General features: G+C 48.2%; 1 protein-coding gene across 1 annotated transcript in view; it reads right to left on the bottom strand.

Annotated features, from left to right (window-relative positions):
• Positions 1–980: 980 nt before the first annotated feature.
• The window catches only part of PGAM2 (phosphoglycerate mutase 2), a 30,270-nt gene continuing 4,883 nt past the window's right edge, over positions 981–26,367 (bottom strand). The window contains exons 2-3 of the mRNA XM_088443203.1: positions 23,291–23,471; positions 981–1,491 (exon numbers count right to left, since the gene is read on the bottom strand). Of these exons, the coding sequence (XP_088299329.1) occupies positions 1,322–1,491; positions 23,291–23,471 (351 nt within the window). The 3' untranslated portion in view covers positions 981–1,321. The remainder of the gene's footprint in view (positions 1,492–23,290; positions 23,472–26,367) is intronic.

Here is a 26,367-nt window from a genome sequence, read left to right on the forward strand (position 1 = left end):
AGCTGCCACTGTTCGCATGTCCACAAAGAGAGAGTGGGGCTAAATAATGCGATTCGCATAAATGTAGCCCAACGCTACTTACGAACCTGCAAATTCTCCACATAATCTCTCCATCCTGCTCACCTCACTAGGAAGAGGGTAGGATACGGGACAACTGCCTACTCTTCTGGGGCTGCGAGGGACAACTGCCTACTCTTCTACGGGACAACTGCCTACTCTTCTGGGGCTTCTGGTGGCTAACTAAAAAATCAGGAACCTCATGTTATTAAGTCCTGTTACTGCAAAATGTTGCGAATTGCAGGTCTGTGGGGAGGGGGTGGAGATAAAATGACCCGATGTGCCTCATTTTAGCCACACCCCCTCCATACAGGTTATTGATTCCCAGTACTGTGTCTCCATCTTGCCCACTTCACTAGAAAGTCAGCGGGATGCGGGAGATCTGGCCAATCTTCATGGAATGTGGGGGATTACCCAAAAAATCGGGAGAGTATGGTTGATTGATGATGCCAAGGTTGAGGAGGCACCTAAAACACTGAATGAGTGCACATGTGTGCGTCATCCATTCACTGCTGTTCTGCTATGCAGAGCAACGTTGTCATAGTGCTTCCGGACTTCTCTCTCTCACTTCCCGCAGGATACTGTGGCCCGTGGGTGAGACAGTGGGACAGTAGCTGAAAACCAGTTGGGAGGTACGCTGGGAGGATGGCTGGGCCTGCGATTACAGGAGTGTCAGACCCAATCTTTAGAGGCTGTAATTTGTTATACGTGGAGCCAGTGCTGTATTAACAACAGGACAGTCTAGGCAGATGCTTGGGGGCCCCACACATAGTTACATCATTAGCGTGGGAGGTACTGTGGTATAATGTGAACTGGAATTTCTGTGTGGCATAATGTGAACTTGGGGCACTACAGAGTATTTAATGCATTTGTGGTGCTGGGAGCATTTACACATTATACTTTTTAATAACATCGCCAGCATATCATATAGACAGTTTTATTGGTAGAAGCCCCACAAGTTATTTGCCCTGGGGCCACAAAAAAACCTTATTCCGGCCCTAAGTGGATAACTTCATTTGGTTTAGGCTGGGGTAGTTATTTTACAGATGACGTACAGATAATGTTGATGATTAAGACAGTGTGTGGTCACCAAAATTTTGTGATCGCTCCATTAGGGTCAGTTGAATTAAGACAATTGTAGGATAGCATGTAATAATAAGGATGAAATAAAGATGACGTGTGTGATGATTGGGACATGGTAACTAAGAGAATATGATTTATTACAAAAGTCCACATTTCGTTCTTCATGTGTCTTTTCTTGGCTCTATTTCTTAGCCTTGCCCTGAGCTGCCACAGCTTCCATAGCCTTCCTCACAGTCTCCTCATCCCCCAGAAAGGTCATGGGCTTCAGTGGCTTTAAATTGTCGTCCAGCTCGTACACAATAGGGATTCCAGTGGGGAGGTTTAGCTCCATAATGGCAGCATCGGACATTCCTGCAGAGGGCAGTAGAGAGAGGAGATGCAATATGTCATTATTTTGATATCAGGAGGACATAATAATATTGGCTGCAACATAAAAAAATTCAATCAACTATAAATTCTGCTCTTGAATGTGCTGTCTCCTGTCTGGGTTGGGTGTAGGGAATAATAAAGCATACACTGGAGACCTGTAATAAAAATGCTCTTCTTGGACCTTGTAATAATGCCTCTATAGTCCTGCCCCCTCAGGTGAGATTCGGTTGTTGCTGGGCATAAACGTACCACGTTGCTCCTGTTTTTGCTCATAATTTATCAAATCAGTGCCCTTTGCTTTCAAACTGACTTTGGAACCATCTGTCTAAATGCAAACTGTAACCTTTCATGCCGTGATAAGCTTACTTACTGTAATGACCTACAGTAAGTTAACTTGGGGAAGCAGACAGAGACTTTAAGCACTAAGGAGTTCATTCAGAGTCGGTCGTGAGCGCTGAGCGCTCACGACCGACTCGATGTTGCCCAACAGCGCATGCGCACGACGGAGCCGGCTCCGTCGTGCACATGCGCGAGACCCGGCTAACGACGGGTGATCCGTCGTTAGGGGTCTCGTAGCAGACGGGGCGAGCTGTCGATGTTGAGTGAGTTCCAGTAGGAACGCTTGCCGTTTGGGGGCAGCCCCACTGACATCATCAGTGATGTCAGTGGGGAGCTTCCTGCTCAATCAGAGCAGGAAGCTCCCTGGGGCTTAAGGTTGACGAGACCCTACCTTAGGGTCTCGTCGTAAGCCCCGATGGTCGCGATGGTTTGGCCATCGCGACCATCACCCTTGTCGGTCGTTAGAGCTGTGGGTGTTAACCCACAGCCTAACGGCCGACATGGAGGCGGCCGTTCAGGATGCAAGTGGCCGCCCTGTTTCAGAACGACCGCTTGCATCCTACGACCGCCTCTGAATGAGGCCCTAAGTGCAAGGAGACACGTTAGCAGTTACAGTATATTTACACCTTGAATTGATCTATAAAATCTAGGTATTTCGGAGGTGATTTACTAGATCCAAGTTTTTCTCTACCATGTCCATAAAAAATAGCTGTATTTAACTCTAACTTTACTGGACAGTATAAACGTGTAATTAAACCTGCTAAGTCTGAGAAAAGGTAAATAAATATTTAGGAAATAACTTTCTCTTCTATTTTGGGCTGGTTACCCTCTGGCATTGTGTTAAGCACTATGGTGTTTAAAATCAGTGTTAATGGGTGCAAAGGATGGCAAAATGGCGCCAGTAAGGGGGAGGTGCGTGAGCTGGCTTGTAGGGCAGCTCGGACGCATTGAGAGGAAAGGTTGCAAGTAGGCAGACATAAAGAGCAGCAGGAAGGAAGGGACTATCCATTGCAATGGATATATTGGGGTCTATTTATTATGTTAATTATTGGGGTCCGGGCGGACCCCGATAATTAACATTCCTACCTGCGGCGAGCACCGATCCAATTCATCATTACTCTGGCGCAGAGACAGTTGATCTGAAAATCAGCTGTCTCCCTGAACTAGGGGTGAGCGGGTTCAGATTCTGAAATCCGAAGCCCCCCGAGCCCTCCCGATCCGAAGCCGATCCGAGTCAGGCTCGACTTTTCCCGCCTGACTCGGATCTGAAATCGAGGCAAAACGTCATCATCCTGCCTTCCGGGTCTCGCGGGTTTTGGATTTTATATAAGGTACCCGCGTCGGCGCCATTTTCTCACTCGGCTGTGGACAGTGAAGAGGGAGGGTGGGAGTTAGGGCTGGCTGGGCTGTGTAGTGTGGTGTAGTGTAGTGCAGTGTAGTGTTGTGCTGTGCTGTGCTGCACTGTGCTGTGCTGCTGTTGTCCATAAGGGCTGTGTCTACTCCTCCAAAGTCCATAGGGGCTGGCTGTGTTGTGCTGTGCTGCTGTTGTCCATAGGGGCTGTGTCCTCTCCTCCAAAGTCCATAGGGGCTGGCTGTGTTGTGCTGTGCTGCTGTTATCCATAGGGGCTGTGTCCACTCCTCCAAAGTCCATAGGGGCTGGCTGTGTTGTGCTGTGCTGCTGTTGTCCATAGGGGCTGTGTCCACTCCTCCAAAGTCCATAGGGGCTGGCTGGACTGTGTTGTGCAGTCAGTTGTCCATAGGGGCTGTGTCCACTCCAAAGTCCTGTGCAGTGTCCCAGTCCTAAAGGGGTGCTGTAGTGTTGTCCAGGGGGTGCTCCCCCCAAGTGCAAAAATATATATTTTTTTTCTATGTTTGTGAATTGTGTGCGCAGTAGCTGCACGTGCATCAACAAAGTAGCGCCAAGCGTGCGCCTGTGTCATAAGTAAAGGGCCAGCTGGCTCGACCGTTAAAGGGTGCTGTAACCCCAAAGTGCACTCCAAACAAAATCAAAAATTATTTTCTGTGTTTGTGAATTGTGTGCACTGTGGCCGCACGGTTATCAACAAAGTAGCGCCAAGCGTTCGCCTGTGTCATACGTAAAGGGCCAGCTGGCTTGACCGTTAAAGGGTGCTGTAACCCCCAAAGTATACTCCAAACAAAATAAATAATTTTCTGTGTTTGTGAATTGTGTGCACTGTGGCTGCACGTGCATCAACAAAGGAGCAGCGCCAAGCATGCGCCTGTGTCCCATAAGTAAAGGGCCGGCTGGCTCATCTCTTAGCCCCCAAAGTGCACTCCAACAAAAAAAACATTTTCTTCTGTGTTTGTAAATTGTGTGCACTGTACATGCATCCTCAAAGCAGCAGCGCCAAGTGTGCGTCTGTCTGTTAAAGGGTGGTGTAACCCCCAAAGTGCGCTCCAACAAAAATAAAATAATCTTTTTTTCTGTGTTTGTGTGTGAAATGTATATGCAGTAGCCGCACCTGCATCCTCAAAGCAGCAGCGACAAGGGTGCCTCTGTCTGCTAAAGGGTGGTGTAACCCCCAAAGTGCGCTCCAACAAAAATAAAATAATCTTTTTTTCTGTTTGTGTGTGAAATGTATGTACAGTAGCCGCACCTGCATCCTCAAAGCAGCAGCGACAAGGGTGCCTCTGTCTGTTAAAGGATGGTGTAACCCCCAAAGTGTGCTCCACAAAATATAAAAAATTCTTTTTTTTTCTGTCTTTGTGAATTGTGTGGGATGTAGCCGCACCTGCATCCTCAAAGCAGCAGCGACAAGCATGCGTCTGTCTGTTAAAGGGTGGTGTAACCCCTAAAGTGCACTCCAACAAAAATAAAACATTTTCTTCTGTGTTTGTGAATTGTGTGCACTGTACGTGCATCAACAAAGGAGCAGCACCAAGCATGCGCCTGTGTCCCATAAGTCTGTTAAAGGGTGGTGTAACCCCCAAAGTGCACTCCACAAAAAATAAACAATTCTTTTTTTTCTGTGTTTGTGTGCGAAATGTATGCGCAGTAGCCGCACGTGCATCAACACAGCAGCAGCGCCAAGCGTGCACCTGTGTCATAAGTCATGGGCCGGTTTGGACATCTGGTCCGGACTGAAGGACGTGCCAACAATTTCTGACATGTCTACTGTCACTGCATATGATACTGTCACCACTGACAGAATGGTGGAGGATTACATTGGTGACAGCATCCAAGTAGGCATGTCAAACCGTCCTTACCTGTACTGGCAGGAAAAAGAGGCAATTTGGAGGCCCCTGTACAAACTGGCTCTATTTTACCTGAGTTGCCCCCCCTCCAGTGTGTACTCCGAAAGAGTGCTTAGTGCAGCCGGGAACCTTGTCAGCGAAAGGCGTAGGAGGTTGCTTCCACAAAATGTGGAGAAGATGATGTTCATAAAACTGAATTATCAACTCTTCCAGGGAGACCAGCCTCCAGAACGTACAGAGGGACCTGTGGTGGTGGATTCCAGTGGGGACGAATTAATACTCTGTGAAGATAAGAATGTACACAACACTGAAGAGGGTGAAGAATCGGTGGATGAGGAGGATGAGGATGACATCTTGCCTCCGTAGAGCCAATTTGTGCAGGGACAGATTAATTGCCAGTTTGTATTGTGGGGGCCCAAACGAACCAATAATTTCAGCCACAGTCGTGTGGCAGACCCTGGCGCTGAAATGATTGGTTTGTTAAAGTGTGCATGTCCTGTTTATACAACATAAGGGTGGGTGGGAAGGCCCAAGGACAATTCCATCTTGCACCTCTTTTTTTTCTTTGCATTATGTACAGTTTGGGGCCTAGTTTTTCAAACTGCCATCCTGTCTGCCACTGCAGTATCACGCCTAGATGGGTCACGTGTTTGTGCCGCCCACTCGTGTCGCTTAGCATAGTCATCCAGCTACCTCGGTGCAACCTTTTGGACATAAAAACACTATTGTGAGGTGTGAGGTGTTCAGAATAGACTGGGGCTGAAATGATTGGTTCGTTTGGGGCCCCACAAAACAAGCTGGCAATTAATCTGTCCCTGCACAAACTGGCTCTACGGAGGCAAGATGTCATCCTCATCCTCCTCATCCACCGATTCCTCACCCTCTTCAGTGTGTACATCCTCATCCTCACAGAGTATTAACTCGTCCCCACTGGAATCCACCACCACAGGTCCCTCTGTACGTTCTGGAGGCTGGTCTCCCTGGAAGAGCTGATAATTCAATTTGATGAACATCATCTTCTCCACATTCTGTGGAAGCAACCTCCTACGCCTTTCGCTGACAAGGTTCCCGGCTGCACTAAGCACTCTTTCGGAGTACACACTGGAGGGGGGGCAACTCAGGTAAAATAGAGCCAGTTTGTACAGGGGCCTCCAAATTGCCTCTTTTTCCTGCCAGTACAGGTATGGACTGTCTGACATGCCTACTTGGATGCTGTCACCGATGTAATCCTCCACCATTCTGTCAATGGTGACAGTATCATATGCAGTGACAGTAGACATGTCAGAAATTGTTGCCAGGTCCTTCAGTCCGGAAGAGATGTCCAAACTTGGTCCTGCCTGCCCTGCATCACCGCCAGCGGGTTGCTTAGGATAGCTAAGTTTTTTCCTGGCAGCCCCAGTTGCGGGAGAAAATGAAGGAGCTGTTGACGTGTCACGTTCCGCTTCAGCTGACAGTGTGTTCACCAGCAGGTCTTTGCACCTCTGCAGGCTTGTGTCGGCCGGAAAGAGAGACACCACATAGGCTTTAAACCTAAAATCGAGCACGGTGGCCAAAATGTAGTGGTCTGATTTCAACAGATTGACCACCCTGGAATCCTGGCAAAGCGAATGTAGGGCTTCATCCACAAGTCCCACATGCCGAGCGGAATCGCTCCGTCTTAGCTCCTCCTTCACTTTCTCCAGCTGCTTCTGCAAAAGCCTGATGAGGGGAATGACCTGACTCAAGCTGGCAGTGTCTGAACTGACTTCACGTGTGGCAAGTTCGAAGGGCTGGAGAACCTTGCACAACACGGAAATCATTCTCCACTGCGCTTGAGTCAGGTGCATACCCCCTCCTTTGCCTATGTCATAGGTGGATGTATAGGCTTGTATGGCCTTTTGCTGCTCCTCCATCCTCTGAAGCATATAGAGGGTTGAGTTCCACCGCGTCACAACCTCTTGCTTCAGGGGATGGCGGGGCAGGTTCAAGAGTGTTTGCTGGCGCTCCAGTCTTCGGCACGCAGTCGCTGAATGGCGAAAGAGGGCAGAAATTTTTCGGGCCACCCAAAGCGTCTCCTGCACGCCCCTGTCGCTTTTCCTAAAATTCTGCACCACCAAGTTTATTGTGTGAGCAAAACATGGGACGTGCTGGAATTTGCCCAGATGTAATGCCCGCACAATATTGGTGGCGTTGTCAGATATCACAAATCCCCAGGAGAGTCTAAGTGGGGTAAGCCACTGGGCGATGATTTCCCTCAGTTTCTCTAAGAGGTTGTCGGCGGTGTGCCTCTTACTGAAACCGGTGATACACAGCGTAGCCTGCCTTGGAACGAGCTGGCGTTTCTGAGATGCTGCTACTGGTGACACTGCTGCTGTTGCTGCGTAAGGTGATACATCTACCCAGTGGGCTGTCACAGTCATATAGTCCTTAGTCTGCCCTGTTCCACTTGTCCACATGTCCGTGGTTAAGTGGACATTGGGTACAACGGCATTTTTCAGGACACTGAGGACACTTTTTCTGACGTTTCTGTACAGTCTCGGTATCGCCTGCCTAGTGAAGTGGAATCTAGATGGGATTTGGAACTGGGGACACACTACCTCCATCAATTGTCTAAATCCCACTGCACTAATGGCGGATACCGGACGCACGTCTAACACCAACATAGCAGTCAAGGCCTCAGTTATACGTTTTGCTTCAGGATAACTGCTGTCGTACTTCATCCTCCTCGCTAAGGACTGTTGGAGGGTCAATTGTTTAGTGAAAGTAGTGGTGTTCCTACTTCCTCTCTGGGATGATGAACGACTCCCAGCAGCAGCAACAGCAGCAGCGGCAGCAGGAGGCGTAGCAATGCAGGATCCTCCGGAAGAATCCCGGATAGGAGAGTCAGTCATGCCAGTGACATGGCCTGCAGGACTACTTCCGATCCTGACTAAGGAGGAAATTGACGAGGAGGGAGTTGACGGTGTGGTTTGCAGGCGCTTGGATACAACAGGACAACGGGATTTAGGTGTCCCTGGACTGCTTACGGTCTTAGCCAAAGTTTCTGAACTTGACAGTAACTTATTATGAACACGCTGCAGGTACCGTATAAGGGAGGATGTTCCTAGGTGGTTAACGTCCCTACCCCTACTTATTCCACCTTTACATATGGTACATATGGCAAGACAGTTGTTGTCCGGATTTGGATAGAAATATTGCCAGACCAAAGAGGTGGAATGTTTGGTCTTCTGCCCAGGCATGACCGTGATGGGCTTTTTCATCCCACGGACAACAACTGTCTCCCCCGGAGCCTGATTTAAACAAACCACATCACCATCAGAATCCTCCTCGCCAACTTCCTCCTAAGCGCCAGCTACACCAGTATCCTCATCCTGTTGACATCTTCAATTTGCATATCAACAAGTGGACTGTGGGTGCTCCTTTCAGCACTTGCAGGGGGTGTGCAAATGGTGGAAAGAGCCACCACTTCCCGTCCAGTGCTGGGAAGGTCAGGCATCGCAACCACCACCACACTTGGACTCTCCTTGGGGATTTGTGATATCTTCTTAGAAAGCACAGTTCTTCGCTGTGCTTTTGCCAGCTTAACTCTTTTGATTTTTTTAGTGGGAGGAGGGCTTCCATCGTCATGTGAAGCTGAACCAATAGTCATGAACATACTAGGGATCGACCTTAGCCGTTCCTTGCCACTCCGTGTCGTAAATGGCATATTGGCAAGTTTACGTTTCTCTTCAGATGATTTAAATGTTTTTTTCAGGGTCATTTTCCTGAACTTTGTCATTTGGGATTGTATGTGCCCTCTACTATGACATTGGGCATCGGCCTTGGCAGACGACGTTGATGGCATGTTATCGTCTATGTCATGACTAGTGGCAGCAGCTTCAGCACTAGGTGGAAGTGGTTCTTGATCTTTCTCTATTTTATTTTTATCGGAGAAAGTTTGGTCCTCCATTTATGTTATATCGATTTGATATATACGTGCGGCTAAACACAGAAAATATTTTTTTATTTTTGCTGGATAGTAGTGCACTTTGTGGGTTACACCACCCTTTAAGAAATGAGCAATTCACAAACACAGAAAAAATATTTTGTTATTTGGTTTGGAGTGTACTTTGGGGGTTACAGCACCCTTTAATGGTCAAGCCAGCCGGCCCTTTACTTATGACACAGGCGCACGCTTGGCACTACTTTGTTGATGCACGTGCGGCTACTGCGCACACAATTCACAAACACAGAAAATATATATTTTTTTGGTTTGAACTGGAGTGTACTTTGGGGGTTACAGCACCCTTTAACGGTCAAGCCAGCTGGCCCTTTACTTATGACACAGGCGCACGCTTGGCACTACTTTGTTGATGCACGTGCGGCTACTGCGCACACAATTCACAAACACAGAAATAATATTTTGTTATTTGGTTTGGAGTGTACTTTGGGGGTTACAGCACCCTTTGACGGTCAAGCCAGCCGGCCCTTTACTTATGACACAGGCGCACGCTTGGCACTACTTTGTTGATGCACGTGCGGCTACTGCGCACACAATTCACAAACACAGAAAATATATATTTTTTTGGTTTGGACTGGAGTGTACTTTGGGGGTTACAGCACCCTTTAACGGTCAAGCCAGCCGGCCCTTTACTTATGACATAGACGCACGCTTGGCACTACTTTGTTGATGCACGTGCGGCTACTGCTCACACAATTCACAAACACAGAAAAAATATTATTTTTTTAGCACTTGGGGGGAGCACCCCTGATGGACAGAGCACCCCCTGGACAACACTACAGCACCCCTTTAGGACTGGGACACTGCACAGGACTTTTTAGTGGACACAGCCCCTATGGAGAACTGACTGCACAACACAGTCCAGCCAGCCCCTATGGACTTTGAAGTAGTGGACACAGCCCCTATTAACAACAGCAGCACAGCACAGCACAACACAGCCAGCCCCTATGGACTTTGAAGTAGTGGACAACAGCAGCACAGCGCAGCACAGCACAGCACAACACTACTCTGCACTACACTACACTACACTACACAGCCCAGCCAGCCCTAACTCCCACCCTCTCTCTTCACTGTCCACAGCCGAGTGAGAAAATGGCGCCGACGCGGGTACCTTATATAGGATCCAAAACCCGCGAGACCCGGAAGGCGGGATGATGACGTTTTGCCTCGATTTCAGATCCGAGTCAGGCGGGAAAAGTCGAGCCTGACTCGGATCTGACTCGGATCGGGGGGGCTCGGGGGGGTCGGATTTCAGAAATCCGAACCCGCTCACCCCTACTCGTATCGCTTAGCATAGTCATCCAGCTACCTCGGTTCAACCTTTTGGACATAAAAACAATATTGTGAGGTGTGAGGTGTTCAGAATAGACTGGAAATGAGTGGAAATTAATGTTATTGATGTTAATAATAGCATAGGAGCAGAAAAACCCACAAATTCTGTGATTTTAGCTGTTTTTATTCTTTTTTTCAAAAAAATCCAGATCCAAAACACAAAACCCAAAACCCAAAACACGGAAGGGTGGTTTTGGCAAAACCAATCCAGATCCAAAACACAAAGAAAGATCCAGATCCAAAACCAAAACACGAAAAGTGGCCGGTGCACACCCCTACCCTGAACATTTTCAATGCTCCTTTCAGAGAAATGAAACATAGCACTGCAAGTGCGCCTGCGTGACCTACAGTTCACACAGGCTCACAAAGCCCCGGAGTCCAGCAGAAAGAGTCCGACAGGGGCAGAGCTATCAGAAAGGATCCCACGTCGCAACCCGAGACTCCTTCCCATAGGGAGAAAACGCCAACTGAACATGGCAAATGCTCCCGCAGTCAAGCTAAGAAATATATTATATTTTCAGAGCTTGATGAATTTAGGTCCTGTGTATGGGGACAGCAGGTCACATCAGGAAGCAGGAGATATCTGATGAATGGCCCCAAAACTTAATTTCTACAAAAGCAGGTGAAAATGTTCATTTTTACCTTCTTTTGTAGAAATTAGGTGGTAATGAATATACCCCATTGTGAATAAACTGTATTAGGAGTAGACAGATTGTTGTTTTCTTTTGCCTTGTTTCTTAGGGAGTGTTACATTTTGGTGATGGTTATGTGTGCTTTCTTTAAAAAATAAATAAATAAAAATAAAATAAATTCTAAACAAAATAAAATAATGGTAATGTGGCCGTTTCAAGAATGTCACAGTCAGGGAGTGAGCGGCGGGGGAAAGTGGTAAGACATGGTATGGAATAGTAGGGGATTTCAGGATGTAGTGACTATGCCTACACGCGGGATGCCGACTCTCCAAATCCCGGTGCCAGAATCCCTACTGCCAGCCAGAAGATCGGCGCTAGAATCCCAACAGGAGTGGAAAATGCTGACACCGGAATCCTGACAGCCGGTATCCAGATCGTAAGTATAGCTGAGCTGGGTAGGTGTTAGCAACGGGGGAGGGGAGGGGAGGGTTATGTTTAGGCACCCCAGGGGGAGTAATGGTTAGGGTGCAGGGGGGGGGGGGGTAGGGTTAGGCTCCAGACAAGGGAGGTTAGAGTTAGGCACCACTGGGGGGAGGTTAGGGTTGGGGAGGGTTAGGCTTGGACACTTACCGGGAAGGTTAGGGTCCGGAGTAGGGTGCTGGAAAGAAGAGTTAGGGGGTAAATAGGGCAGGGCAACAGTACTTACCGTTCCCCTGTCAGGATTCTAGCCCTTGGGATGCTGCTATCAGTCTATTGACAGCCAGCATCCCGAGTATCGGGATATCATACCCAACCCATTTCAGAGGGCCAGGCATATTCAACAGGAAATAGGCCACGTGCTTGGCTCTAGCTTTTGACGGTTGGGCCATATGCATGCCAAGTGATGGTGTTATTGCTCATGGTAGCTGGTCCCCAGGTGGAGAAGGGGTGAAAGCCAGATGATGTGTGCCAACAAGGCTGGTCCGAACACGCCCCCACCCACACAGTATGAAGGGGGGGGTATCAGGGGCATTTCTAGAGAGGAGGGGGCCCGTGTGCAGTCTCCGACACGGGCCCCCATCCTCTCTGTCCGGAGGCCAGCAGTGCAGTAAGCTGTGCGCGGCCAGAACCGGAGTTATAGACTCTGGGCACTAGAGTGCGCCCAGAGTCTATAGAGGATGCGCTGGTCACCGGGAAAATGGCCGTGCCGGCCATTTTCCCTGTACTCCACAAACGACGGGAAAATGCAGCCATTTTCCAGATGTTTTTACAGCGCCAGACCCCCGCGCCGGTGTGGGACTCCAGAGAGGTAAGTAATTCTATGGGTGCAGGGTGTGCGGTGCGGGGCCCCCCTGGACCCAGGAGCCCATGTTCCCCGCACGCACTGCATCCATTATAGATATGTCCCTGGGGGGTATGCTGCATGCCTACAATGTTGGGCTGAGCACGCTCTCACCTACACGATATGAATGGTGGAGGGGGGGGCAGATGTTGTGTGCCTACAAGGTTGGTCGGAGCACGCCACCACCCACACAGTGTGAACATGGATAACAAAATGGCGTGAGAGCTTTGCCTACCAGTTCTTTACTTGCCTTTGCGATCTCTGGTGTGTTGTACTGGTGTTGTATGTAAATAAAGTTGTGATTTTGCCCAACACACATTTGGACTCAGTTATTGGGTAGCGCATGGTAAAAGGAGAATGCTGGATAGTCGGCCTCTCCCCCTTATGAGAGTGAAGGAAGCCGACTGCTATGTGTAGCATGTAGTTTCCAAAGATAGCTCCACAAAGCAAAGGCTCCTGATCATAAGCCCCAATGCTGACATGTATGGGGTTATTGTAGCCATTCCCATACCTGTTTACACACCTTTAATAAAAAATAGATAATGCCAGTGGGTAATGGCCCTAAACGAGAGATAAAGATAGTAACTAATTATTATGTTTTATTATATGGCACCACAAGAGTTCCGTATTGCAGTACATATAACGCTGTATATAGGGAGACAAGTATACTACAATATTATATAAATAGATTACATTGTTACAGACAAGTTACCAATCTATATATTAATATACTTACATAATTACAACCTGCAAATGACATAAGTGGAAGGCAATAGGTGAGAGAGAGCTTACACTCCAGAGGGGATATGGGTGGACGCAGAGAGGGAGAGGGAGCAGAGTTGTAGTTTGGGCTTTTAGCAATAGTTTACCAAATGCACTTTTTTGGGAATCGATTCCCGGCAGCGGCAGCCCGACACTAAGAAGGTGCATACCCCCTCCTTTGCCTATGTCATAGGTGGATGTATAGGCTTGTATGGCCTTTTGCTGCTCCTCCATCCTCTGAAGCATATAGAGGGTTGAGTTCCACCGCGTCACAACCTCTTGCTTCAGGGGATGGCGGGGCAGGTTCAAGAGTGTTTGCTGGCGCTCCAGTCTTCGGCACGCAGTCGCTGAATGGCGAAAGAGGGCAGAAATTTTTCGGGCCACCCAAAGCGTCTCCTGCACGCCCCTGTCGCTTTTCCTAAAATTCTGCACCACCAAGTTTATTGTGTGAGCAAAACATGGGACGTGCTGGAATTTGCCCAGATGTAATGCCCGCACAATATTGGTGGCGTTGTCAGATATCACAAATCCCCAGGAGAGTCTAAGTGGGGTAAGCCACTGGGCGATGATTTCCCTCAGTTTCTCTAAGAGGTTGTCGGCGGTGTGCCTCTTACTGAAACCGGTGATACACAGCGTAGCCTGCCTTGGAACGAGCTGGCGTTTCTGAGATGCTGCTACTGGTGACACTGCTGCTGTTGCTGCGTAAGGTGATACATCTACCCAGTGGGCTGTCACAGTCATATAGTCCTTAGTCTGCCCTGTTCCACTTGTCCACATGTCCGTGGTTAAGTGGACATTGGGTACAACGGCATTTTTCAGGACACTGAGGACACTTTTTCTGACGTTTCTGTACAGTCTCGGTATCGCCTGCCTAGTGAAGTGGAATCTAGATGGGATTTGGAACCGGGGACACACTACCTCCATCAATTGTCTAAATCCCACTGCACTAATGGCGGATACCGGACGCACGTCTAACACCAACATAGCAGTCAAGGCCTCAGTTATACGTTTTGCTTCAGGATAACTGCTGTCGTACTTCATCCTCCTCGCTAAGGACTGTTGGAGGGTCAATTGTTTAGTGAAAGTAGTGGTGTTCCTACTTCCTCTCTGGGATGATGAACGACTCCCAGCAGCAGCAACAGCAGCAGCGGCAGCAGGAGGCGTAGCAATGCAGGATCCTCCGGAAGAATCCCGGATAGGAGAGTCAGTCATGCCAGTGACATGGCCTGCAGGACTACTTCCGATCCTGACTAAGGAGGAAATTGACGAGGAGGGAGTTGACGGTGTGGTTTGCAGGCGCTTGGATACAACAGGACAACGGGATTTAGGTGTCCCTGGACTGCTTACGGTCTTAGCCAAAGTTTCTGAACTTGACAGTAACTTATTATGAACACGCTGCAGGTGCCGTATAAGGGAGGATGTTCCTAGGTGGTTAACGTCCCTACCCCTACTTATTCCACCTTTACATATGGTACATATGGCAAGACAGTTGTTGTCCGGATTTGGATAGAAATATTGCCAGACCAAAGAGGTGGAATGTTTGGTCTTCTGCCCAGGCATGACCGTGATGGGCTTTTTCATCCCACGGACAACAACTGTCTCCCCCGGAGCCTGATTTAAACAAACCACATCACCATCAGAATCCTCCTCGCCAACTTCCTCCTAAGCGCCAGCTACACCAGTATCCTCATCCTGTTGACATCTTCAATTTGCATATCAACAAGTGGACTGTGGGTGCTCCTTTCAGCACTTGCAGGGGGTGTGCAAATGGTGGAAAGAGCCACCACTTCCCGTCCAGTGCTGGGAAGGTCAGGCATCGCAACCACCACCACACTTGGACTCTCCTTGGGGATTTGTGATATCTTCTTAGAAAGCACAGTTCTTCGCTGTGCTTTTGCCAGCTTAACTCTTTTGATTTTTTTAGTGGGAGGAGGGCTTCCATCGTCATGTGAAGCTGAACCAATAGTCATGAACATACTAGGGATCGACCTTAGCCGTTCCTTGCCACTCCGTGTCGTAAATGGCATATTGGCAAGTTTACGTTTCTCTTCAGATGATTTAAATGTTTTTTTCAAGGTCATTTTCCTGAACTTTGTCATTTGGGATTGTATGTGCCCTCTACTATGACATTGGGCATCGGCCTTGGCAGACGACGTTGATGGCATGTTATCGTCTATGTCATGACTAGTGGCAGCAGCTTCAGCACTAGGTGGAAGTGGTTCTTGATCTTTCTCTATTTTATTTTTATCGGAGAAAGTTTGGTCCTCCATTTATGTTATATCGATTTGATATATACGTGCGGCTAAACACAGAAAATATTTTTTTATTTTTGCTGGATAGTAGTGCACTTTGTGGGTTACACCACCCTTTAAGAAATGAGCCAGCCGGCTCTTTACTTATGGGACACAGGCGCACGCTTGGCGCTGCTCCTTTGTTGATGCACGTGCGGCTACTGCGCACACAATTCACAAACACAGAAAAAATATTTTGTTATTTGGTTTGGAGTGTACTTTGGGGGTTACAGCACCCTTTAATGGTCAAGCCAGCCGGCCCTTTACTTATGACACAGACGCACGCTTGGCACTACTTTGTTGATGCACGTGCGGCTACTGCGCACACAATTCACAAACACAGAAAATATTATTTTTTTTGGTTTGGACTGGAGTGTACTTTGGGGGTTACAGCACCCTTTAACGGTCAAGCCAGCCGGCCCTTTACTTATGACACAGGCGCACGCTTGGCACTACTTTGTTGATGCACGTGCGGCTACTGCGCACACAATTCACAAACACAGAAAATATATTTTTTTTTGGTTTGAACTGGAGTGTACTTTGGGGGTTACAGCACCCTTTAACGGTCAAGCCAGCTGGCCCTTTACTTATGACACAGACGCACGCTTGGCACTACTTTGTTGATGCACGTGCGGCTACTGCGCACACAATTCACAAACACAGAAATAATATTTTGTTATTTGGTTTGGAGTGTACTTTGGGGGTTACAGCACCCTTTGACGGTCAAGCCAGCCGGCCCTTTACTTATGACACAGGCGCACGCTTGGCACTACTTTGTTGATGCACGTGCGGCTACTGCGCACACAATTCACAAACACAGAAAATATATATTTTTTTGGTTTGGACTGGAGTGTACTTTGGGGGTTACAGCACCCTTTAACGGTCAAGCCAGCCGGCCCTTTACTTATGACACAGACGCATGCTTGGCACTACTTTGTTGATGCACGTGCGGCTACTGCTCACACAATTCACAAACACAGAAAAAATATTATTTTTTTAGCACTTGGGGGGAGCACCCCTGATGGACAGAGCACCCCCTGGACAACACTACAGCACCCCTTTAGGACTGGGACACTGCACAGGACTTTGGAGTGGACACAGCCCCTATGGAGAACTGACTGCACAACACAGTCCAGCCAGCCCCTATGGACTTTGAAGTAGTGGACACAGCCCCTATTAACAACAGCAGCACAGCACAGCACAACACAGCCAGCCCCTATGGACTTTGAAGTAGTGGACAACAGCAGCACAGCGCAGCACAGCACAGCACAGCACAACACTACTCTGCACTACACTACACTACACTACACAGCCCAGCCAGCCCTAACTCCCACCCTCTCTCTTCACTGTCCACAGCCGAGTGAGAAAATGGTGCCGACGCGGGTACCTTATATAGGATCCAAAACCCGCGAGACCCGGAAGGCGGGATGATGACGTTTTGCCTCGATTTCAGATCCGAGTCAGGCGGGAAAAGTCGAGCCTGACTCGGATCTGACTCGGATCGGGGGGGCTCGGGGGGGTCGGATTTCAGAAATCCGAACCCGCTCACCTCTACTCGTATCGCTTAACATAGTCATCCAGCTACCTCGGTTCAACCTTTTGGACATAAAAACAATATTGTGAGGTGTGAGGTGTTCAGAATAGACTGGAAATGAGTGGAAATTAATGTTATTGATGTTAATAATAGCATAGGAGCAGAAAAACCCACAAATTCTGTGATTTTAGCTGTTTTTATTCTTTTTTTCAAAAAAATACAGATCCAAAACACAAAACCCAAAACCCAAAACACGGAAGGGTGGTTTTGGCAAAACCAATCCAGATCCAAAACACAAAGAAAGATCCAGATCCAAAACTAAAACACGAAAAGTGGCCGGTGCACACCCCTACCCTGAACATTTTCAATGCTCCTTTCAGAGAAATGAAACATAGCACTGCAAGTGCGCCTGCGTGACCTACAGTTCACACAGGCTCACAAAGCCCCGGAGTCCAGCAGAAAGAGTCCGACAGGGGCAGAGCTATCAGAAAGGATCCCACGTCGCAACCCGAGACTCCTTCCCATAGGGAGAAAACGCCAACTGAACATGGCAAATGCTCCCGCAGTCAAGCTAAGAAATATATTATATTTTCAGAGCTTGATGAATTTAGGTCCTGTGTATGGGGACAGCAGGTCACATCAGGAAGCAGGAGATATCTGATGAATGGCCCCAAAACTTAATTTCTACAAAAGCAGGTGAAAATGTTCATTTTTACCTTCTTTTGTAGAAATTAGGTGGTAATGAATATACCCCATTGTGAATAAACTGTATTAGGAGTAGACAGATTGTTGTTTTCTTTTGCCTTGTTTCTTAGGGAGTGTTACATTTTGGTGATGGTTATGTGTGCTTTCTTTAAAAAATAAATAAATAAAAATAAAATAAATTCTAAACAAAATAAAATAATGGTAATGTGGCCGTTTCAAGAATGTCACAGTCAGGGAGTGAGCGGCGGGGGAAAGTGGTAAGACATGGTATGGAATAGTAGGGGATTTCAGGATGTAGTGACTATGCCTACACGCGGGATGCCGACTCTCCAAATCCCGGTGCCAGAATCCCTACTGCCAGCCAGAAGATCGGCGCTAGAATCCCAACAGGAGTGGAAAATGCTGACACCGGAATCCTGACAGCCGGTATCCAGATCGTAAGTATAGCTGAGCTGGGTAGGTGTTAGCAACGGGGGAGGGGAGGGGAGGGTTATGTTTAGGCACCCCAGGGGGTGTAATGGTTAGGGTGCAGGGGGGGGGGTAGGGTTAGGCTCCAGACAAGGGAGGTTAGAGTCAGGCACCACTGGGGGGAGGTTAGGGTTGGGGAGGGTTAGGCTTGGACACTTACCGGGAAGGTTAGGGTCCGGAGTAGGGTGCTGGAAAGAAGAGTTAGGGGGTAAATAGGGCAGGGCAACAGTACTTACCGTTCCCCTGTCAGGATTCTAGCCCTTGGGATGCTGCTATCAGTCTATTGACAGCCAGCATCCCGAGTATCGGGATATCATACCCAACCCATTTCAGAGGGCCAGGCATATTCAAAAGGAAATAGGCCACGTGCTTGGCTCTAGCTTTTGACGGTTGGGCCATATGCATGCCAAGTGATGGTGTTATTGCTCATGGTAGCTGGTCCCCAGGTGGAGAAGGGGTGAAAGCCAGATGATGTGTGCCAACAAGGCTGGTCCGAACATGCCCCCACCCACACAGTATGAAGGGGGGGGTATCAGGGGCATTTCTAGAGAGGAGGGGGCCCGTGTGCAGTCTCCGACACGGGCCCCCATCCTCTCTGTCCGGAGGCCAGCAGTGCAGTAAGCTGTGCGCGGCCAGAACCGGAGTTATAGACTCTGGGCACTAGAGTGCGCCCAGAGTCTATAGAGGATGCGCTGGTCACCGGGAAAATGGCCGTGCCGGCCATTTTCCCTGTACTCCACAAACGACGGGAAAATGCAGCCATTTTCCAGATGTTTTTACAGCGCCAGACCCCCGCGCCGGTGTGGGACTCCAGAGAGGTAAGTAATTCTATGGGTGCAGGGTGTGCGGTGCGGGGCCCCCCTGGACCCAGGAGCCCATGTTCCCCGCACGCACTGCATCCATTATAGATATGTCCCTGGGGGGTATGCTGCATGCCTACAATGTTGGGCTGAGCACGCTCTCACCTACACGATATGAATGGTGGTGGGGGGGGGCAGATGTTGTGTGCCTACAAGGTTGGTCGGAGCACGCCACCACCCACACAGTGTGAACATGGATAACAGAATGGCGTGAGAGCTTTGCCTACCAGTTCTTTACTTGCCTTTGCGATCTCTGGTGTGTTGTACTGGTGTTGTATGTAAATAAAGTTGTGATTTTGCCCAACACACATTTGGACTCAGTTATTGGGTAGCGCATGGTAAAAGGAGAATGCTGGATAGTCGGCCTCTCCCCCTTATGAGAGTGAAGGAAGCCGACTGCTATGTGTAGCATGTAGTTTCCAAAGATAGCTCCACAAAGCAAAGGCTCCTGATCATAAGCCCCAATGCTGACATGTATGGGGTTATTGTAGCCATTCCCATACCTGTTTACACACCTTTAATAAAAAATAGATAATGCCAGTGGGTAATGGCCCTAAACGAGAGATAAAGATAGTAACTAATCATTATGTTTTATTATATGGCACCACAAGAGTTCCGTATTGCAGTACATATAACGCTGTATATAGGGAGACAAGTATACTACAATATTATATAAATAGATTACATTGTTACAGACAAGTTACCAATCTATATATTAATATACTTACATAATTACAACCTGCAAATGACATAAGTGGAAGGCAATAGGTGAGAGAGAGCTTACACTCCAGAGGGGATATGGGTGGACGCAGAGAGGGAGAGGGAGCAGAGTTGTAGTTTGGGCTTTTAGCAATAGTTTACCAAATGCACTTTTTTGGGAATCGATTCCCGGCAGCGGCAGCCCGACACTGGAACAGATCCCGGCAGCGTGAGCCCGACAGAGCTGGAAATCCTGATCGTTGTAAGGTAAGTATAGACTAACTTAACCCCCCTAACCCTAACCCTCCTTAGGGGTGCCTAACCCTAACCTCCCCCCAAGTGCCTAACCCTAATCCCCCCTGTAAATGCCTAACCCTAACCCCCCCTTCCCCGCTGCCTAAAACCTAAGTCCCCCAGGGGGGTGCCTAACCCTAAGTCCCCACCTGGGGTGCCTAACCCTAGCCCTCCCTCCCCCTAGCCTAACCCTCCCGTGGGGGGCCTAACCCTAAGTCCCCCCTGGGGGCACTAAACCTAACCCTCCCCCCCCCGCGGCTGTCCGCTCACGGCGCCTGGCATCCCTTCGATCGGGATGCCGGGCGCCGGTCTCCCGGCGTCGGTGAAATGAGCGGCGTCTACATCTAGACGCCGGGCATTTCACCCTCGCCGGGATATGACAGTCGGGAAGCTGGCTGTCGGTTTAATGTCAGCCGGCTTCCCGATTGCATCCCCTTTTTTGTGTATGATATATATTAAATTATGTGTTACACTGCTATGTGTTACACTGCTTCATTTAATATATTTAATAAATATAGTTTAAAACCCTCCTTTTGAGTAGAACTAACTGCCCATCGCTTTTACACTGCAAGTGTGATCTGCATTACCGCAGCAAACCACAGGGTGGCAGAATGAGAGAAGATAACGAGAAGAGGCAGCTGAGGATATTTATATAGGACTTCTAGAATTGGTGTGATTAAGAATAGTAACAGGACGACCTTCTTCTAACCAGTGTACAGGGGGAAGAGAAAGGGGTGTATGGAGGTGAGGCAAAAATACTAGAGGAAGAGGACTGAGGATGAGAAATAGTGTGACAGAAGAATGTAAGCTCTTACGAGCAGGGCCTCTACCCTCTTGTGCTTCTCCTTACTTTACTTTCACCTACTTCTTACCCCCCACCATGGCACCTATCACTTGGTTGCTTACGCTCTGTTGCATATCTATGTGTTATGGTCACTTATGTATCAATGTATATTATCCATGTCCTTGTCCTATTTTTTACTGTAAGTCCGTTGTCAAATTATTTGTTTATGTACTTTGTAAGGCGCTGCGGAGCACTTGTGGCGCCATATAAATAAACGATAATAATAATAATAATAATAATAAGTAATAGTAAGAATTGATTTACTATATGTGCTGTGGAGGCTAATACGGGTGAAGGTCAGACATACCTTCTTCTAACCCTTGTAATAAGGCCAGAGTATGATCATTTTGGGAAATGTCACTGTAAGTTCATTTGGAAAAGGTCAGAGTAACTGAACCAGCCAGCTGACAGGAGGGGTAGGTGCGAAGTCTAACCTACGACGACATCTAAAACTGGCATTTAGAAGGAGAAGTTGGAACCATCTCAATGATGTGCCCTGTTCATTTATGTCCCTCAACATGGAAGCAAAGTGTTGGCCTCTTTACTTAGATACACTGACATATATACAGTAGTAGAAAAATGCTAATTTAATTTTCAAATCTGAAATAGAAGAGGTGCAGTAATAACTTAAGTAATAATTGTTAGAAACATTGAGCCTGGTTCCGAGTCATACACATCTGTGGGAGCTTCTCAGTTCAGCAGCGGGAGCCAGCTTACTGCCTAACGCAAGTATCCGCCCGCCTGTGCCAAGGGATGGGTACGAGATGCCGGCACTCGGGATCCCGGCGGTCAGAATCTCAATGCCGGTATCCCAACAATAGGGTTAGAATACAGACACTTTTCGGTCAGTATTCTAAACATCCCTCTCTCCCTAACCCTAACTCCCTGGTACCTGACCCTAACCTCTCCCCTAGTGCCTAAACCTAACCTCCCACCCCCCCACCCTAAACCTAACCCTCCCCCCCTTGTACCTAACTCTCCCCCCAACCCCGCTACTTTCCATCGGGATTCTGGCGGTCAGAATGCCCGGAGCTGCAGGGTTTTATTTTATGTCTTCCCTCATCTTCCCATCTCTGGGCCTGATTCAGAGCCGGACGCTCTGACCAGAGCGCTCGCTCTGAATCAGGGCCCTCCTACCTAAAAATGGAGCGGCCTCTTGGACGCTCGCATAGCTGTGGGTTACCACCCACAGCTTATGCGAGCGTCCATGATGATGGTCGCGATGGTCAAGAACATCGCGACCATCGGGCTTGCGACGAGACCCTGTGGTAGGGTTTCGCTGCCGCAAGCCCAGGAGTGCTTTTGGCTCTATCAGAGCCAAAATCACTCCCACTGACATCACTAGTGATGTCAGTGGGGCCGGACCCAGATGGTAGGCGTTCCCATGGGAACGTCTCCGTCTGGGCAGCAACGCCCCCGGCACGCTCACCAAAGGGGGCGTGCTGTCAATCACCATCGACAGCACGCCCCCTTTGGTGCGAGACCCATAGCGACAGCTTGGCTGTCGCTATGTGGGTCTCGCGCATGCGCACGACGGAGCTCCCTCCGTCATGCGCATTAGGGCACCATCGACCCGCTTGCGAGCGAATTAGGCCCTCTGTTCCTTCCCTAGTCTGTTACTCTCCTTTCCTCCTCCCCCTCTCTATCCCCTTCTGACCGTCTGTCTTTCCTCATCTTCCCATCTCTGTCCCTTCCTCCCTGGAATGTCTCTCTCATCTGTATCACTCCTTTCCCACTCCCTGCAGCATTCCGATGTTTGCCGCCATCAAATAGCAATGATTCGATGGTATTGTGATGTTTTGGTTTTTTTTAATGCTGAGAGCTGCACTGTCCCTTCCTGCAGCTCTCAGCATCTGGCATCTTGCCCCGCCCCCGATGTTTTGTACAGGATGCTTATGATTATAGGTTGATTCATAGAATATTTTATGTCTATTTTTTAATAAATAAAGTATTTACTTATATGTATATGTGATTAATTTACACCACTATAGCACTGCTTATATTTTCCTCTGCCCCCGATCCCAACCCCAGTGATGACCCCCCTCCCAGCCCTAAAATAGGGCTATTGCGTATGTGCAAGAAGGATCGTTTGCGGAAGCGAATATCAATTGATTAGTTTTTTTAATCGAATACTTTGGATGCGATGGTTACCTACCATTGCATTGAAAGTTTTGATGGTGGAAGCCCAGCCATCATTTGATTCGATGTCCATCCCTACTCTGCACTGAAAAGCTTTGAGCTGTATTAGAGGAAACTGAAAGAGAGGTGGAGTCCAAGAAGGGGGCGGGGCAACACAACACTGTACAGTCAGTGCCAGAGCAGCGTGTGTGAGAGGAGGGGAGGAGCTGCTACAGACAGTGTTAGAGGAGACTGAGGAGAGAAGAGAGGTGGAGTCAAAAAAACTATACGTCCTGCTCAGCCGACAAATAAAAGGTAAACAATAAGTGCAGTAGAAATGTAATGAAAGTAAAGGAATGCCATCATAGAATGGAATACACATCTCACCGTCAAGGTGTTTTACAATGCCCCTCAAGCTGTTCCCATGTGCGGCAATCAGGACTCGCTTGCCAGCAAGGATCTGTGGGGCGATCACTTCATTCCAGTAGGGGAGGGCGCGGGCGATGGTGTCCTTCAAACTCTCGCATGATGGTAGCTCAGATGAAGTGAGGGATGAATAGCGACGATCCTGATGGATGAAAAAGGTGATGTATGGAAAGAGATTGGCATGTAAACAACAATAAGTAATACATTCATTACATTCATTCTATACTAGCACAACTGAACAATGTCAAAAAATAATCCCAAATAAAAGTAAAACCCAGTCCCCAAAGGTCACTAACAGTGTATTGGGCAGCTGGGACCTTCACCTTCAGACCTGCAGAAGGTCAGTATCTGGCAGAAACATTGGCCAGTGCTGTCTAAATAAATAATAGGATGCCTGCTCACCAGCAAGTAGAGAGAGGTCAATTAATAATTTAGTGATTTATTTAATGACAGGCACAGTAGGTCTTCTTTGTCTTTCAATGGCAGGACTAAATATGGAGGCATCTATAATCTGCGGTACGAATATCTCCCTACAATCCGTTTTGTAGGTAAGAGTATGTAATCCCCTCCCCCTCCTGTAGGTAAGAATATGTAATCCATTCCCCCTCCTGTAGGTAAAAATATGTAATCCCCTTCCCCTCCTGTAGGTAAAAATATGTAATCCGCTCCCCCTCCTGTAGGTAAGAATATGTAATCCCTTCCCCCCTCCTGTAGGTGAGAATATGTAATCCCCGCCCCCTTCTGTAGGTAAGAATATGTAATCCCCTCCCCCTCCTGTAGGTAAGAATATGTTATCCCCTCTCCTTCCTGTAGGTAAAAATATGTAATCCCCTCCTCCTCCTGTAGGTAAGAATATGTAATCCCCTCCTCCTCCTGTAGGTAAGAATATGTAACCCCCTCCTGTAGGTAAGAATATGTAGTCCCCTCCCCCTCCTGTAGGTAAGAATATGTAATCCCCTCCCCCTCCTGTAGGTAAAAATATGTAATCCCCTCCCCCTCCTGTAGGTAAGAATATGTAACCCCCCCTCCTGTAGGTAAGAATATGTAATCTCCTCCCCCCTCCTGTAGGTAAGAATATGTAATCCCCTCCCCCTCCTGTAGGTAAGAATATGAAATCCCCTCCTCCTCCTATAGGTAAGAATATGTAATCCCCTCCTCCTCCTATAGGTAAGAATATGTAATCCCCTCCTGTAGGTAAGTATATGTAATCCCCTCCCCCTCCTGTAGGTAAGTATATGTAATCCCCTCCCCCTCATGTAGGTAAGAATATGTAATCCCCTCCCCCTCCTGTAGGTAAGAATATGTCATCCCCTCCCCCCTCCTGTAGGTAAGAATATGTAATCCCTCCTCCTCCTCCTGTAGGTAAGGATATGTAATGTCCTCACTCTCCTGTAGGTAAAAATATGTAATCCCGCCCCCCTCCTGTAGGTAAGAATATGTAATCCTCTCCCCCTCCTGTAGGTAAAAATATGTGATCCCCTCCCCCTCCTGTGGGTAAGAATATGTAATCCCCACCCCCTCCTGTATGTAAGAATATGTAATCCCCTCCTCCTCCTGTAGGTAAGAATATGTAATCCCCTCCTGTAGGTAAGTATATGTAATCCCCTCCCCCTCCTGTAGGTAAGTATATGTAATCCCCTCCCCCTCATGTAGGTAAGAATATGTAATCCCCTCCCCCTCCTGTAGGTAAGAATATGTCATCCCCTCCCCCCTCCTGTAGGTAAGAATATGTAATCCCTCCTCCTCCTCCTGTAGGTAAGGATATGTAACGTCCTCACTCTCCTGTAGGTAAGAATATGTAATCCCGCCCCCCTCCTGTAGGTAAGAATATGTAATCCTCACCCCCTCCTGTAGGTAAAAATATGTGATCCCCTCCCCCTCCTGTGGGTAAGAATATGTAATCCCCACCCCCTCCTGTATGTAAGAATATGTAATCCCCTCCTCCTCCTGTAGGTAAGAATATGTAATCCCCTCCCTTTCCTGTAGGTAAGAATATGTAATCCCTTCCCCCTCCTGTAGGTGAGAATATGTAATCCCCGCCCCCTTCTGTAGGTAAGAATATGTAATCCCCTCCCCCTCCTGTAGGTAAGAATATGTTATCCCCTCTCCTTCCTGTAGGTAAAAATATGTAATCCCCTCCTCCTCCTGTAGGTAAGAATATGTAATCCCCTCCTCCTCCTGTAGGTAAGAATATGTAACCCCCCTCCTGTAGGTAAGAATATGTAGTCCCCTCCCCCTCCTGTAGGTAAGAATATGTAATCCCCTCCCCCTCCTGTAGGTAAAAATATGTAATCCCCTCCCCCTCCTGTAGGTAAGAATATGTAACCCCCCCTCCTGTAGGTAAGAATATGTAATCCCCTCCCCCCTCCTGTAGGTAAGAATATGTAATCCCCTCCCCCTCCTGTAGGTAAGAATATGAAATCCCCTCCTCCTCCTATAGGTAAGAATATGTAATCCCCTCCTCCTCCTATAGGTAAGAATATGTAATCCCCTCCTGTAGGTAAGTATATGTAATCCCCTCCCCCTCCTGTAGGTAAGTATATGTAATCCCCTCCCCCTCATGTAGGTAAGAATATGTAATCCCCTCCCCCTCCTGTAGGTAAGAATATGTCATCCCCTCCCCCCTCCTGTAGGTAAGAATATGTAATCCCTCCTCCTCCTCCTGTAGGTAAGGATATGTAATGTCCTCACTCTCCTGTAGGTAAAAATATGTAATCCCGCCCCCCTCCTGTAGGTAAGAATATGTAATCCTCTCCCCCTCCTGTAGGTAAAAATATGTGATCCCCTCCCCCTCCTGTGGGTAAGAATATGTAATCCCCACCCCCTCCTGTATGTAAGAATATGTAATCCCCTCCTCCTCCTGTAGGTAAGAATATGTAATCCCCTCCTGTAGGTAAGTATATGTAATCCCCTCCCCCTCCTGTAGGTAAGTATATGTAATCCCCTCCCCCTCATGTAGGTAAGAATATGTAATCCCCTCCCCCTCCTGTAGGTAAGAATATGTCATCCCCTCCCCCCTCCTGTAGGTAAGAATATGT

Source organism: Taudactylus pleione, unplaced genomic scaffold, assembly GCF_031769625.1.
Source record: "Taudactylus pleione unplaced genomic scaffold, aTauple2 ptg000329l, whole genome shotgun sequence".
In the NCBI taxonomy this organism is placed as follows: Eukaryota; Metazoa; Chordata; class Amphibia; order Anura; family Myobatrachidae; genus Taudactylus; species Taudactylus pleione.